The sequence below is a fragment of the Microtus pennsylvanicus genome, chromosome 15 (assembly GCF_037038515.1).
Source record: "Microtus pennsylvanicus isolate mMicPen1 chromosome 15, mMicPen1.hap1, whole genome shotgun sequence".
In the NCBI taxonomy this organism is placed as follows: domain Eukaryota; kingdom Metazoa; phylum Chordata; class Mammalia; order Rodentia; family Cricetidae; genus Microtus; species Microtus pennsylvanicus.
Window position 1 is genome coordinate 18,055,763 of NC_134593.1, and position 17,054 is coordinate 18,072,816.

Consider the following 17,054-nt stretch of genomic DNA (forward strand, 5'->3'; position numbering starts at 1 on the left):
TTTCCCCACCATGTATGCTTTCTAACATCACTGGCAGCTTTTTCTTGACTTTTAAACTTTCTTTTCTTCCTCTCCTTTCCTACTTGACTTCCTTTATTACTATCCTGTTTAGGATCCATGTACAATTTGTCAAACTTCTTCTTCTTTTTTTTTTTTTTGGTTTTTCAAGACAGGGTTTCCCTGTAGCTTTGGTGCCTGTCCCAGAACTAGCTCCTGTAGACCAGGCTGGCCTCGAACTCACAGAGATCCGCCTGCCTCTGCCTCCTGAGTGCTGGGATTAAAGGTGTGCGCCACCACCACCCGGCTTTTGTCAAACTTCTTTAGTAGTCAGCATTCTTTATGGCTTCCTCCAGGACTACCCTCTACTCGCCCAGCATAACTCTAACTCAGCTGCAGCACTCTGCTGCTCCACGTGAATGCAGGGCGAGCACACAGCTGACCAGCAGCTCCATTCTTCACGAACCACATCTCTACTTGAAGCTTCTCACAGTTATTTTGCTTCTCAATCAGTTCAATCCATTTTCTTATCATGGAAGCTCCTCCCTACTACTTTCTCCACTATTCTGCTTTGTCCAGGCTGCTCCTCAGGGCCTGCTACAGTATATAGATGGGCGCTATCTATCTTCTCCCTCCTGGCACAACAGAAAAGCCAGCAGTCAGTGGCAAGATGGCCTTTCCCTCTGGCTTTTAAACAATCCCTCTTCTCCTACTTTTTAGGATTTGCTGTGCTTAAACTCTGCCCCTTTTCTCTCACCAGTAAGAAATATGCTCTCATCTCTCCATCATAACTAACATGCCCTCAACTATTTGCCCCCGCCCCCCCCAGCTTCCTCCTCCTAACTCTTCTGCTCATGCCCAGGCCTCTCAACTAGGTTTCATTTAATTTTCTCACAATGACAACTATTTCTCAAAAATGGCTTTATATCACACCCCTCACTGACCTATATCACTCTAAGCATCAAGTACTCAGGACAAAAATGGTGGGCTAGCAGCTGGTTTATGTGAATGGTAGAGAAGAGCCAGGATCAAATAGAGCAGACTGGATTCCAGACGGAGAGGGGACCAGCACTAGAAACCACAAAGGAATGAGAGGATAGCTTGGAGAAACCACAGGCGACTCAGCCACAAGCTCCTGCAGTCTAGCCCCAGGGCTTGGGGTGGGGAGCAGGAGCCCTTCCAGAAGGAAATGCTGGTGCTCAAGGTGAAGGGACTGGCAATACTGCTCACAGCACAAGCCCACAGTTCTCAGAAACCTCAATCCAGTTCAGGTTCCGGTGAGAAAGCGTGTTCCACAGTGGCACCACCGTCTTGACCCTGAGCACAAGGATAATTACAAACCAAGGACTCTGTGGCTGTAGGCTGAGGCTGGCCAGTGAAGAATAAAGGAGGAAGTCCTGCTCTTGGTGGCTAGGGGCAGATCTCATTAACTGAGAATAACACTGGAGTCTGACAGCCCTAAGCTTGAGGTCAGTGGGTAGGTCGACCTCGAGGATTCTGTTGTAAAGACTATGGATTCTGAAGCTCTAGGGAACTACCTGTCCACAGCTGTAGCCCTCCAGCAGGGTGTTCACTATGTAGTGGGTTTGAACGTGAAGGAGATGTTTGTCTGTAAGGATCTCAGGCCGTGTTTTCTTCCCTTATGCCCAACACACTTGGGAGGTGCCCTGCAGTATGAGGCTCTTCAGGATAACAACTAAGTTTCAGGATGGGAAAACCTCTGCAAAGCTAACTGTGGCCAGCAGAGGGCCCCTATACCCAAAGGAAGCTACCCAAATGAAGACTGCTCTGGCTGACTTCTAACCCTTGTCTAGATCAGGCTCATACCAGTAAGAATCATAGCAAGACACAAGTCTACAAGATCACATGACAGGGCCCTGGCACACCCACTGCAGACTCCAGTCCTACAGTACTCAGAAAGAGCCTCTCTGACACTGTATCTTTTGTTACTGCCATTTCCTTCCCTTTATGTTATTCTTTTAATTACTATTTTGTCTTTTCCCAGTATTTTAAAATTTTTATGTGTATGAGTGTTTTGTCTATGTGTATTTATGTGTATAAATGTATGTGTACAACTTGCATTCCTGAGGCCCTCAGAAGTCAGCAAAGGGCACTGGATCCCCTGGAACTGGAGCTATGGATGGGTGCTGGGAACTGAACCCTGGTTATCTACAAGAACAAATTAACTACAAAGATTCTTTATTGAATTCCAAGAATTATAGGTCAATAAGACAGTTACACAGTACTCTAGCCAACATTCTTCTAAGTACTTCTCTAAAGTAGGTCACATCAGAGGCCATAAAGCAAGTCTGAACAAATATGAAAGAAGTGAAAGAATTCATTGTATCTCTTCAGATCAAAGTTCAATAAGAGTAGAAATCAACAGCAAAAGAACCTATTGAAATTATACAAGTATTTCTACACTGTACAATGTACTCTTAGGTAACAAGTCACTGGGTCACTGAAGAAACCAGGGAAGAAAATGACGACTTCCTTAAAAGTGGAAGCACATTCTATCAGAACCTTTGGGGTACAGGTAAGACATCTGTAGAGTTTCTAACTATGACTGCTATGTTAGGAAACCACAGTGGGGCTGGGAATGGCTCAAGTCAATAACGCCTCTCCTTTGCAAGTATGAGGACCTGGGTTCGATCACCAGCAACCACATAAAAACCCAAGATTTGTCACTTGTATTGGTTTAATAAAACACCGATTGGTCAGTAGCCAGGCAGGAAGTATAGGTAGAGTGACCAGAATAGAAGAATTCTGAGAAAAGGAAAGGCTCAGTCTGTAGTTGTCATCAGATGCAGGGGAAGCAAGATGAAAATGCCTCAATAATAAAAGGTACCAAGCCACGTGGCTACCAAATACAAGAATTATAGGTTAATTTAAGATGTAAGAGTTAGTTCATAAGAAGCCTGAGCTAATTGGCCAAGCAGTATTGTAATTAATACAGTTTCTGTGTGATTGTTTCAGGTCTGGGCAGCCAGGAATGAACAAATGCCACCCTCTCCCTCCACCCCCAACAATGCTGTAAACACTGCACTGAGGAGGTGGTAACAAGAGGCCTCCTGGGTTGGCTGTCTGTCTAGACTAATTGGTGAGCTTCAGGCCAATGAGAAATCCTGTCTCACAGTGGTAGACAGTATTCTTGAGGAGGGCACCAGAGGTTACCTTCAGGTCTCCATGTGCAATGTCACTGAAAAACAGTGATCTTATATTTGAGCAACTTAAAGGTGTATCTAAAAGTGTTAGAAAAACAAGAACAAGATAAACCCCAAAGCAGTAGATAATAAGAAATAGGATAGAAATGAGCTGGACACTAAAAGAACAATACAAAGACTTAATGAAACAAAGTAGGTTTTTAGAAAATAAACAAGATAGAAAAACTACTGTTCAAAAAAATTAAAAGAGAGGGAGGATATGATCAATCAAATTAGGCATGAAACCAGCACATTACAACAGATACCAACAAAATCCAAAAGAACATTTGAAGGACTACCTTGAAAAAAATCTACATTCCAAAAACACTAGAAGATATGAATTCATAGATACAGGTACGCTACCAAAGTTAAATCAAGAGGATATAATTAATTTAGACAGCTCTATAACAAGCAATGAGACAGAGGCAGTAAGGTCTCACAACAGCAGACCAAGACCAGATTCTTTCCCTCATTCTACCAATCATACCCAGGAATAGGTAACACTAACACTCTTCAAACTACTCCATGAAGCAGAAAGATAGGAAAACTGCAAAACTAATTGTGAGAAGCTGATATCAAAACCATATAAGTGCACAGCAGCAACAGAAGACTGCAGACTGATTTTCCTGGTAAACAGACACAAAAAGCCACAATAATTTGCAAATTAAATTTAAGAATGCAATAAGGAGAATAAACATTATGGCCATGCTGGTTGTATCCAGGGATGCAAGGATGTTCAATGTATGTAAATCAAGAGATGTGATGCAGACTCAAGGACTGAAGTTACATCATTTCAGTCAGTGCAGGAAAACCTTTCGACAAACGCTGGTATCAGGATATAGCCTTCCAAAGGCTAGGACCTCAGTGTGCATCTGCATGCGTGGCCTACCTCTCCTCTTTACCATGTTCTCTCAGCCCCCGGAAGCATTCTCATGGTTTTCTTCTGTTCATTTTGCCTGGCTTTTTTATTTCTTTGTACAGGACTCCTTAATTTCCATACAGGCCTTATCTCTTTTCTCTCCACTTTCCCTCAACCCTTCTCTAGGACTTAATCACTGATGTTAAATAATTTATCTTTTATTGCTTAAAAAAACTTGACACGCCTTTAATCACAGCACTTGGGAGGCAGAGGCAGGCGGATCTCTGTGAGTTCGAGACCAGCCTGGTCTACAAGAGCTAGTTCCAGGACAGGCTCCAAAGCCACAGAGAAACCCTGTCTCGAAAAAACCAAAAAAAAAAAAAACTTGAGAAAGTTATTTCTCAACCATTTATTACACCATGAAACACCAGTTAAATCACATGGCACTTTCTGCTCCTGCCGTCCCCGCTGCAGTGTCTGGCAGAGCTACATGGATAACCTGATGGACGATGGCTGCTTCCATGAGGCCGCCATTGTCGGCTACTGCGACGCCAAATATGTCTGGGCAGCCATGGCAGTAGAAATAGATATGATTGTAGGAAAAGGCCAGGAAGGTTTCTTTTTACCAACGGTTTGACTCTTGGTGCAAAGAAGTGTTCAGTAATCAGAGATAGCCTATATGTTGATGGTGACTGCACAATGGATATCCGGAAAAAGAGTCAAGGTGGGGAGCCAACATACAATGTTGCTGTTGGCAGAGCTGGTAGAGCACTGGTTATAGTCATGGGAAAGGAAGGCGTCCATGGAACCACACTTAACAAGAAAGAGTATGAACTTGCTTTATACCTGAGGAGGTCTGATGTGTAAGCAGCTTCTTCCTTCTATCTATCAACTGTCTTCATCACCACCCCAATTACGATCACAGTGCTACCAGACTGTAGATGGTAGCTAGTTTTTCTTTATCTATTTTCTAATGTCATGATTCCCAAAGGGTCATTTGTATGTTAACCACTGTGTGTAACCAACCTTTATCTGGCATCATAACTGCAGCACAATAATGATTTGCATGAAATCTTGAAATTGGGGGAAGAGGGCATGCCAAATTGGGCATCACTTTGTCTTAAGAACTAATTAATGGGATACTGATTACTAAAATAAGTTAATATTAAGCAAGGTGCTGGTTGTACAATCTCTAATTTGATCAATGTCTTTTCAGCACTTTGAGCATTTACTTGGCTCATTTAGTCTTCCTTTTGTAGCGCATGGTTGGGAGGAAAAAGTGCATGCATCTTTATTTCACTCTTTCCTCATCCCTCCTTTCAAACATGAGGTATTTGGTTTTTCCATTCTTTTGTGTAGTGCCTGGTTTATTTAACTTAATTAATACCTCCTTTGTTGACAAGCTATCGAGAGCTGAGGTGATTTGCTTTTAATACTATGATTGCACTTGAGACAGACTCTTTGTAGTGTCTATAGGATATGAAGAGTGCAACTGTCAAGAGCAGGCACTTCCTCCCATGACCTTGCTACAATAACCACGCCGATCAGATTCCCAGGGACATTCTGTCATTGCAGTAGCTCAGACTTCTTGTCTTTGCACACCAGCTCTCTTCTTGAGTAAAATTGTAAAAGGCTGCCATTATGGATATTAGGTTCCCAACATAACCATCTGGAGTGTGTCTAGTTTATTTTTCATGGGACCAATGTTTATTTGCAGCTTAGGTTTTTATACGAAGTTACATTATTGTGGACTTGGCTGTCTTGTGATGTATTTTTTCATATGTATTCTGTGCCATACTATTCCTAAAATCAACTGTTGCTATTGTGAGATGGGTTTTCTTTCGAATGGCACTACTTTAGGGACATTCTAGTATTTGCTTCTATTGTTTGGGCATTGTGGATAATGTACCGATTTAAAAACAAATCTTGTTGCTGATTTGTCCATTTCTTTCCCTGAACTTTGTTACATCTGGTATACAGTCTAACTCATCTGATTTAATATGCATTTAAAAATGCCATAACTATTAAACACCTTGTTTATAAACAGATTAAATAAATTTATTCCAACCAAAAAAAAATCACATGGCACAAATATCCCAGTTTCATTATCTAACACTACTTAGTTAAATATATACATAGAAATTTAACAATGATTGAAAATTACCTTTATCACCCAGGTCTCTAAAAAAAGTTGATCCACAGCGTGCTATTTTGATTCCTGATAGTACATCCTCGATATCCTTAGGACAGAAACACAAGTGAAAATCTTTCAATTTAAGGTATACAAGTTCATTTTCCAGGTCACCCCAAACGAACACATAAAGCCCCAGCACTTCTTACCTTCCTCGCCAGCTTCTTGACTAGTGTTTTACCTACAACAAAGAAGAACCATGACTTAGCACTCACACTTCTTCTCCAAACTCAGGCTGCATTAAAGAAGAAAATTATTTCTAAAATGAACAACTCAATCTAGGTAAGAAATAAAGCTGGCGACTTTAGTCAATATCTCTAATGTAAAATCAGGAGCCAAAGAATTCTGAATGTGAACACAATGATACTGCAGTTTTCTGCAAGGCCCATTCTCCGTCTCTCTCACACACGTGACATCTTACAGTCTTTATTCCGAGGGCACTGTGCATTGACCTGTGCCACGTGAGTCCTTTGTTTTTTAAAGTCAGTGTTTTGGTTTCACTGATTCAAAGACGTCACTTCAATAGGGTAGTTTTGGAAAGCTGCCCTGTTCCAATTCTACAGCGATCTCTTAAGTATACCATTGTCCAGCCCAGTTTGAGGGGTGACTAAGACTGTCCCAGTTGCTCTTCACAATGTCTTATTAGACAATAGAGACCTGAAGCTCTTCCAGGTTTTCATACTTCTTAAAAACTTTACTATTATTATTATTTTGTGAGTGTTGGTGTGTGCATGTCACAGTACATGCAGGGTGATCAGAGGACAACTTTCAAGAGCCCCTTCCCATCACCTTGCTTAGGAGACAGGTCTTACATGTTTTTGCTATGATGTGCACTCTAGCCTAGCTGGCCTGTAGGTTTCTTTTGGGTGGCTCTCCAGTCTTCTACTTCCAATCTCACTGTAGAGGCGCTGCGATTACAGATGTATGCCACGGTGCTATATCTGGCTCCTTACATGGGCTCTCCAAATTCATTGAAATAATAAATGTTGTCTGTCTCAACCTAGTGATGAACAATACTGTGCAGGTGTAGAAACATCTGCAATCATATCTGTGAGGTTTCATGTTACTATCCTGGTCTAGTGTTTTTCGCTGAGCATCATGTGCCTGTGAGTGAAAGTTCTTGACTGTCAGGGGCCATCATAGCACGTAAGTTACTATACAATCTGCAACTGTGTCTGTAAAGTGTGTATAAAATTAGTAATATAATGATGATTACTTGTTCTAGAAAATGGTGCAATACATATATTTTAACTTTTTGTTTGCTTTTGACACAGGTCATGTTATATAGTGCTCACTGTCCTGGAACTTGCTTTGTAGTACAGGTACACCTGAGAGCAGCCATCCATTTGTCTTATTTCATGAGTTTGTATGGCAACATGCCCAGGACTATTTTAACTCTTAATCTAACAGTTTAATTATACATATAATTATGGAGGCAGTTTTATCATTTTTAATTAAAATTCAAAATATTAACTTAAAAGAAATGGATCATAATTCAAATTTATCATAATGTTTTTCTTTTTTATTTCTTGAAGGCTAGTCTTGCTATATAGCTCAGGCTGGCCTGAGACTGGTGACCTTCCTGCCTTAGGGTGTGACACCATGCTTGGTCTCCTAACATTTTTCTTAAAGTTCATTACCATGTATATTTTATTTTTAGTTCTCCCAGTTTTTGAAAGAGATTGCACTCTATTCGGAAAGCATGTGAGGTGGCAATACCTGGCAGTGGGAAGGTGGAAGGGAATCGAGGATCTGAAGCGGCTTCTAATATATGATAGTTAGATGCCTTTTTTGAACTTTAAAAAAAGTCATGTGCTTTAAAAAAATCTATTTGAAACTTAATGAGTTAGGTAATGTCTGTTTACTTAAAGCTGGACGTCAGACTGTCAAACGGTTAATCCAGTAACATCAGTGCCAGAGAAACAGCACTGAACAGTGCCACAATAAAGTCATGAGTGATAATATACTACAAGAATTAAGGCAAGAAGTAAATTATAGAAACTCCTGAAGAAGGGAGACCTCATATCTGCTTAACTGTGTAGGTGAGTGCTTAGCATGAAGGTGTGAAATTAATTTTCATAGTATTCCACCCCCACCCCCAGATCCTAGGCTTTTGAATAATAGTACTATCCTCATCATACATATAAAACAAACAAGTAGGACGATTTAGGTCATAATACTGCCAGTGGAAAATCTGTATTCTCAATCAGATACTGGACAACCTGACCCAAGTGAAGACGGTAATGTAACTATAGTCTCGTCTTCACAGAACTGATTCATCAGTAACATATGATTATAAAGGCATTTGACTGTTGTGAATAAAAATTAAAATAGAAACATTGGTTAATTCATAGTAATTACAAAATCTGTTCATCTGTATATAGGATGATCATGGAACAGAGGAGCGGTGTTATAAGCACTAGGCTAATCTGTGGCTTGATGTGCCAGGAAGGGTCTATGTCTACCACATCACTCAGCAGTCACAGGAGCACAGAGGCAATATCTGGTACTAGCCTCTGCTTTATAAACATGATAGAATTAACGTGGGAACTGAATGAAATGCTTCAACTGTCAAAGAGAAGGGGCTGGAATGTTCTGGGCACTAAGGAAGTCTTCTGGGTTAACACCTCTTTACTGTCATATTCCAAAACAGTCAAAACTGATACTGAGAAATGAGCTTTAAAGATGGAATAAAACTCCTTGCAGTTTCCCGTTGACATAAACACAAAAGTAAAATAGACATCACGAGTGTCTGATAGCTTTTTCTGCAGTCGGAGAGGCATCATCAGTGCGGGCAACAACAAAGGACAACGACGAGCAGGAGAAATGTCTGCAGATCGTAGGAGAGAAGGGTGGGAACATTCCCGCATCTCAGGGGAGGTGCAGTCTGTCCCAAAGATTACGAAGGACACCTGTTTTTAAAGCAGGCCATGCAGCCAATCCCCAGGTGGGGATGGGATGGTGATGCATCAGGGATAAGGAAGTTTTACGTTATTTGTCACCTTACAGGGTGACAACTAAGAATATCCTTGTTGGGCACCATCTCAAGGGTGTGTGCATGTGCTCATGTGTTTTCAAAAAAGCCAGAGTGAAAATGTCATATACCGAGCGACTATGAAATGGCTACTCTTGTACCATCTCCAAGTGCCCTGAGAATTCTGATTTCTGTTTGGCAGAAGGAAGGGGTACAAGACTCCATAGAGTGCTGACTTCATAGCTGATACATTTTTTAACAGTGGCTTTAGTGTCCTCCTGTGCTTTGAGAACTGGAATTTCCATGTTCAACACCGCATTTGGTACAGAAGCAGCTTAGGTGTCCACACTAGCTAAAAGGAAAGGGAAGCACGCTCCAGATACACAATAACACTTTACTCAGCCGTAAAGAAGTTGTGTCACTTGCAGGAAAATGGGAGGAACTGGAGATCATCATATTAGATGAATTAGAGCAGGCTCAGAAGACACACATTTTCTTTCACAAGCGGATCTTAATAAAGAGACATTAAAGAAAGGAAGAGGACGGCATGGGGAAGAAGAGCAAAGGAAGGGAGGCGAACATGATCAAGCTTCATAACAGGCAGATATGGAAATGCCATCTGTGACTCACTGCTCCGTACACTAAATATGCTACTCAGAAAGGGTGTGATGTTCTCTGTCCATTTTTATTACTCTAGGTAAAATTTTGCTCTTGAAATCTAAAAAAAATAGTGTATTGTAGAATATTATTTTCAGGTGTGTTACTTTTGTTTATGCTGCATTTGATTAACTGTGAAGCTGTGATTCTTTGCCTGTCTAAAATACCTAATGGTCCCAATAAACAGACGACTGGCCAATAGTGAGGTAGAAGCAAGGTCAGGCGGGGCTGGCAGGCAGAGAGCATAAAAGGAGAAACGAGAGGAGGTGGAACAACAGAAAGAGAACAAGGAGAGGAGGACATCAGGGGCCACCTACCCAGCTATGCAGCAAGACACAGAGCAAGTAAAGAAGGCATACAGAAGAAGAGAAAGGTAAAAGCCTAGAGGCAAAAGATAATTTAAGATGACAAAAATAAGCCAGGCTAAAGCCAGGCCTTCATAAGTAAGAGTAAGCCTCCATGTGTGATTTATTTGGGAGCTGGGTGGTGCTCCCCCTAAAAGCCAAAAGAGCAAAAACATATCACAACATAGTGCTTCTTGATAAATGTAACGAAATAAAACAATTTATTATTGAAAGTTGCTGAGAAAATTCCCAGTTAGGCAGAAACAGAAATCATCAGATTCTTTGTCTTAGCAGACAAATTAATAATACTCTTAAGAAGTCTTAGTGTTTGTATTTTATGATTACAAGTTCAGAAAATCATTTTAGAATCAGTTAAGCAAAGACATAAAAAATTATACTCACTATGAAAATATTCATATTAGTAAAATAACTGTAGGAAATTTAAATGCTCCCATATAGTTAAATTATAGCATACTAATGAAACAGTCAACATTTTTTCAAGCAGCAATGACAGGGAAACTGCTCCGACATTAAACAGAAGAGGCTGGTTATGAAGTGCACAGCAGACAACGCATGGTCTTACATCTGTAAGTGAAAAGGTGTTTTAAAGGGTAAACCTTATGGCATGTGAATTCTATCTCTGTAAAAATTTTGCAGGCCAGAAAAGACATGTGCTAAGAATGCTGGTGACTACTAGGTGGCGGGCATCTGATTCTGGATGACTGCATTTTCCACTCTACAGATTGAACGGCTTCTGTTTTCAAAATGGACAGCCTTTTTTCTCACACTCTCTAACTTCACCATCTACAACACTCGGAAGCAGATACTACTGCTCTGTGGATCTAGAAACAAGTCAGGAGGCTTTGGCGCTAACCTAGAGACATAGAGACTGCTTCCAGTCCACATGACTCCATGTACTACCCTCGGCCCTAGCACAGTGACACATTCTGTGGTAAGTCACCTCACATATGTCCAATACTTCTCACTTAACTAATGGGAGTAAGTACCTCAAGGGTGCTTGGTTAAAAGCGCAGGAACACAGAGAGACTGGAACACAGAGATAAGGGAATGATGGGTCACTTCTGTGCCTCTTGCCCAGATTTCTTGAGCAACTGATAGCTGGCCCTACACGAAACTTTAATAAGGCTACTGACAATCACACTGTCTTTTAAATCCATTATCTCTTACTACTAACGCTACTTCTGCAAGCCTCTGACATTCTTCCCTTTCTTACAACTTGAAACTGCTTTCTCACTCAATGAGAGTAGAAACAGGGATGGTAACTATCCCTTTCCTGATGTTGTGAGGGCCTTTCGAAGAGCCTGGTTAATTTCCGCTTCCACCATGTTCCCTCACCCTTGTCCTCTCAGGGCTTTTGTCCTAGAAAAACCCTCTCCTCTACCCACTGTGCCCCAATCATCCCCCCCAATGTTAAAACTCTTCTCAACAGGTGTGGTGGCGCACACCTTTAATCCCAGCACTCGGGAGCCAGAGACAGGCAGCTCTCTGTGAGTTCGAGGCCAGCCTGGTCTACAGAGTGAGCTCCAGGACAGCCAGGGCTGTTATATAGAGAAACCCTGTCTTGAAAAACAAAACAAAATAAACAAACAAAACCCCCAAACTCTTGTGTTGGTCACATTTCTACTAGCTGAAGGGGAGATGCACCCTCTTGGCAAACAGGGAGGGAGGCAGACAAGGCAGGGAGAGGTAAGCGGCGGTAGCTAACAGGGCACAAGAGCACTCTAAATGGTTCCTTGACTTTCAGCCTCCACGTGCTCGCTTAAAACAGGTGAAATCTGTGGATGTGATCAACAGTGAGGTTGAGAAATTGAGCGATTTGGGCAAGCTGATGAAGAAGGCTAGAGAAAGCAAACTGCATACGGCACAAATGACTTGGAGGATCTAGGTGAGGCTGAATTTAGTGGCTCTAATCTGTGTGTGACTTCCCAGCAGTTTCAATAAAAGGGATATTATCAAGTAGTTATCAGAGTGACAAAGTCGCAAACCCTGTGGCTGCAGGACAGCGAAGGGGACCTTGGAATGACAGAACAGTGGATGCGAGACACTTTTATGAGGGCAGAGAATAGACACACTGGGTAGCCAGGAAAGTGGAGGATAATTAATTAGTTGTTGCTAGAGATGCAAATTTTGAAATTTGACTGTAAAATTAGGACAATTAGTAGCATGGGTTGTGAACGGTGAAAAAAATGTCACTGGAAGGGAGTGCAGCAAGACAGAATTTAAAAGGGGAGATGGTGTTTTGGCCAGAGAGCCTGTGCTGCAAGCAGAGCACACAACAGAGACCTAAGCCTACAGGACCCCAGTAAAGGTGCTGCCAGTATCTATCTGGGGTGCTATGCAGAGTGCTTACATAAGCCTCATCAATTGTATTAATAAAGCATACTATTAACAAAAGGCCAAAAAGATAATGCCAGGTAAATGAGTTTAAAATCTAATAAATCTTAGATTGCTTTGCATCATTTCATTTACCCAGAGAGCACGGGTCAGTGGTTTGGCTCAGTTTATCTTTGTTTTGCTGTTCATCGTGATCCGTAGGAATGTAACCAAGATTATCTTATCCACGATGAAAAGTGAAGATGAAACATCATATGCATAAAGGATGTATTATTTGGCTTGCAAAATTACTGAAGTCTTGATTTGGCTCGGTGCCTTCTGATGGTTTAACCGCATTCCAAAGAATAATAAAAGTAGAAATGTCACAGTCTTTAATCATAGTTTACTGTAGTTCTTTGAACATATTTTAGGGGCTATTTTGGTGTCTTTTTTTCTGTTAAATGTGTTATCTGATTTGCTCCGCAAGCAATTTCTCTTGCCCACTTCTGTTCAGTGATGCTACAGGTTTTGTTTCTTTGTGTTTCAGCTTCTGCTGTTGGGCCTGGGACAATTCAGATGACATATGTGGGAATCTAGGTACCGGCTCCTTCCCCATGGCTCACTTACTGCTCGTGAATGCACATAGTGTCTGGTCAGACAGTCTTTAGTAAAGACTGTGTCTCACCCTGTCCTCTAACAGTGCCGAGCACTTTAGGGAATGCCCCAGTTCTTGAGTTCCTTCCTGAGCTCACTAGGGTGCTGAATCCAGACAATTTGGACCTGCTGACTTGATGAGAACCCTAGACACACACTGCTCTAGAGATCATCTTTTGAATTTAGGTTCCCATGAAGGATTAATTCCCACTGTGGGTGATTAATATTTGTTATGACCTCTGGAAAGCTCCCCATGCCTCAGTTTTGTCTCCTTCCCAAGTGTTCTTAGACAAAGCACTCAGCACGTAGGTTGGCCTGAATCTATCCCTGACAGCTCAACTACCTCTTACCACAACCTACACCTATTTGTTTATCTTATTTTATATTTTTGGAAACAGGATTTTGCTTACTGTGGATCTTAGCTGGCCTCACACTAGCAATCCTCCAGCCTCAACTTCCAATGTGTTTGATTACAGGCATATGCTAGTGTCTAGCTGAATGACCTGTGCATGTTTCTGAGAGTGGCTGAAAAATCTCCATTTTATGTTAAAAATGAGGAGACCAGAAGTTTTTGCTTAACCTATTTCTATCACTCAGGCCAGAGTTCTGTAGCCAGACGGAAGGACAATGGTGCTGCTCTTTCTGAGTAATGCTGGTTCAGCAAGTGAACCCCAGGTCTTCATCTCTTCTGGATACCCTCTCTGCCTTTCAAGCCATAACAAGAGTGGCCAGATCTCCAGTGTTCCTGGTGGAAGAGAATGAAAGGCAGAGACTCCACTCCGCTCTACAAACAAGCAAATAAGGACTGACTGGGTGGGAGAGAAGAGGGTGCTCCCACCCTTCAGCGCCCCACAGCATTCCGACTCCAGGGGCAGGCCAGGGCAGGGCAGGAGCAAAGTTCTAAAGGAAAGCCTAGAGCACCGCTCCTCCCAATAGCCCTCAGAGCTGTGTTCCTTCTGTTGTAGGCTAGAACGAGTTTCTGTCTCACTGAGTTGCAACAGGAGGGAGAATGCCAGTCTTAGTTAAAGCACTCTAGACTTGAACATTTTCTTATCAATTTTAGCAGCTTAACTTGAATAGACATTTCTAAATTTCCTGTAACACCTCAGACGCATTTCCAGAGACTGTAAATGTGATTCTTCATTTTTCTATCAGTTTCAGTGAGCAGTGGATTTATGTGTTCTTTATGCTGCTATAACAGATACTAAGTTTACTCACTTCTATGAATAGAATTCCCCATTGTGAGTACAGCCTGCTTTATCCACTCTCTCACCAGAGGACATGTGGATGGTTTCTAGCTTTTCTGCTAACCTAATGCTGCTGCTATAAACACTCTTTTGCATATCCTATGACACACCAGCAAGTGTTCCTATTGGGTATAGAATATATATACCTAGAAATGTGAATGTTGGTAGAAAATTCTATAATGTTGAATTTTGCAAGGCAGTTACAAATTGTTTTCCAAAGCAGGTGGAGCTTTCCATTTCCAACCAAGAGTATAAAGGTTCCTGGAGCTCTCCACCTCTGGTTACAGCCTCCTCAAACTTTGTTGTGACACTTGCCAATAAGAGGTGTAGAATTTTATCCCACCACAGTTACAAACAAGGGAAGAATTTATGTTCATTTTCTTGTTTTCTCTTCCGTGAATATCTATTTCTTCCACTTTTTAATAGCTGTACAGAGGAGGGGGTTAGAAAAAGGTCAAGAGAGGAGAGCACTCTTCCCTGCTTAGTCTTCTTGAGCAGTTCTAGGGATGGGAGCTAGGGCCTCACACATCCCAGGTAAGTACCTTTAGCCCTTAGAAGGGCTCTTCGGTTGGATCTAATGAGTCGATAAAGAAGTCTGTTTTATTAAATTGACATGTATGAGGAAAGCCTCACAAGAAAGTGGAGCTTGAAGAAACAACTAAAGCAAGATGCTTTGATATTTAGACAACAATCAATTTAGGAAGGACAGACAGGACAAATGGATCTCTCCACTAAGCTATATCCTAGGGATGTCGTTAAGAGATATGGGGCGGGGCGGGGGTATAAGCTAATGGAAGCTAAAGGTTACTTCAAAGAACTTGTTAATTGGGGCTGTGATGAATTACTGCAGTCACCAGTCTGGTGATCAAGGCTGTTTTTCTGGCTTTGCTTTGTGAAAGATGTCCCTCTCACAAGAATCTTTATGGCTTGTGGCATGTAGGAAAAGACAGGCCAAATGGCCCTTTCTGTAGTGACAGTTTCTCCAGTGATGTCACTCTGAAGTAATTATACTCTGAGATGACCTGACCTTCACTCTTCCATGTGCAAACTTTTTTAAAATTGTAGCTTCATATTCTCGTGTTCATTTTATGTGTTATAAATAAATCCTGCCAGTTTTGAACTTGTTTCAATTTCTTTAAGGCAACTTTTGATGAATAAAGTTCTATTTTAATAAGGGTGAATCTTGTTCTTTTGGTTGGTACTTTGTCTTATTTAAGAAATGTTTATCTCAGGGAGACACACACAGATACACACACTGCCAAAAGGAGAAATGACATATACGTGAATCACCGGAGACTCAAATACACATATTAGTAATTGACAGACGGCTTAGCAGGGTGCAGCTGAGCAGAACAGCACCCTCAGCAAAATCTACTGATTCTCATAAGGTTTTCATCTTTTGTGAGAGCAAACTCTGTTTGGCTATAACAGTCTAGAATGAGTTTCTATTTCATAGAATTGGAATTGTCAGTGAGGGGTAGGTTTTTTTTTTAAAGATGTGTGTGTGTGTGAAGTTATGTGTGAGTGTTTTGCCTACAATGTATATCACATGTGTACTTGGTGCCTGTAGAGGTCAGAAGAGGTCACTGGATCCTCTGAAATAGGAATTACAGAGAGTTGTGAGTCACCATGTGGTGCTGGGAAATTGAACCTGGGTCTTCTAAAAGCACAACAAAAGCTTTTAACTACTGAGCCATTTCTTCAAGTTCATCTCCCTATACCTAGGCTGGGCAGCTTAAAACAGTATGACTCTTGTTCCAGGAATCCCAGACTTCCAGTCTTTGGGGAATCTGCACTTAGGAGCACAAACCCACACATAATTAAAAATAAATCTTAAAACTATTATTATTAAGCTGGGCGGTGGTGGCGCACGCACGCCTGTAATCCCAGCACTCGGGAGGCAGAGGCAGGTGGATCTCTGTGAGTTCAAGGCCAGCCTGGTCTACAAAGGGAGTTCCAGGACAGGCTCCAAAGCTACAGAGAAACCCTGTCTCGAAAAACCAAAAACAAAAAAACAAACAAAAAAAACCCCAAACTATTATTATTGTATGTGTGCGCCAGCACATGCCATCGCATACATACATGTGGGGCTCAAGGGACAACTCTGTGGAGTTGGTTTTTTCCTTCTACTCCACGTGGCTTTGAAGGATTGAAGAACTGAGCGCTCTGACCATTCAAGCCACATGAACTGCTCCTCTTCAGGAGTTTTTAATCCCTCAAGTTGGTCTATACTGAGATTCTAGCAGCTAATCAATCATTCTTAAACTATTTCTGACATAAAGTCCTGGTAGATTCTGGGTGACTGACCCTGTGGACCTATCTGTTTCTAGTTTTAGGTCAGGGTCCCCAGGGACCTTAAGTCTGCTGTGACCCTTGATGGACTTGAGTTGCTGATTTTATAGTTTTTAACCTTTTTTTCCCCCCTTTTTCTGCTGTGAGGACAGAAGTGATAATGTCCAAGTTCTGTTCATGTCAGAGGTTAAATTACTTTATTATTTATTTACTTTGGTTTTTTTTTTTTTGAGATAGGATCTCAACTATGTAGTCCTAGCTGTCCTGAACTCACTCTGTAGATCAGCCTGGCCTTGAACTCA

General features: G+C 41.5%; 1 protein-coding gene and 1 pseudogene across 1 annotated transcript in view; one reads left to right on the forward strand and one right to left on the reverse strand.

Annotated features, from left to right (window-relative positions):
• Micu2 (mitochondrial calcium uptake 2) overlaps positions 1-17,054 on the reverse strand; it is an 88,011-nt gene that overhangs the window by 35,758 nt on the left and 35,199 nt on the right. The window contains exons 3-4 of the mRNA XM_075949775.1: positions 6,400-6,431; positions 6,224-6,299 (exon numbers count right to left, since the gene is read on the reverse strand). Of these exons, the coding sequence (XP_075805890.1) occupies positions 6,224-6,299; positions 6,400-6,431 (108 nt within the window). The remainder of the gene's footprint in view (positions 1-6,223; positions 6,300-6,399; positions 6,432-17,054) is intronic.
• Positions 1,509-6,070, forward strand: LOC142836080 (profilin-2 pseudogene; annotated as a pseudogene).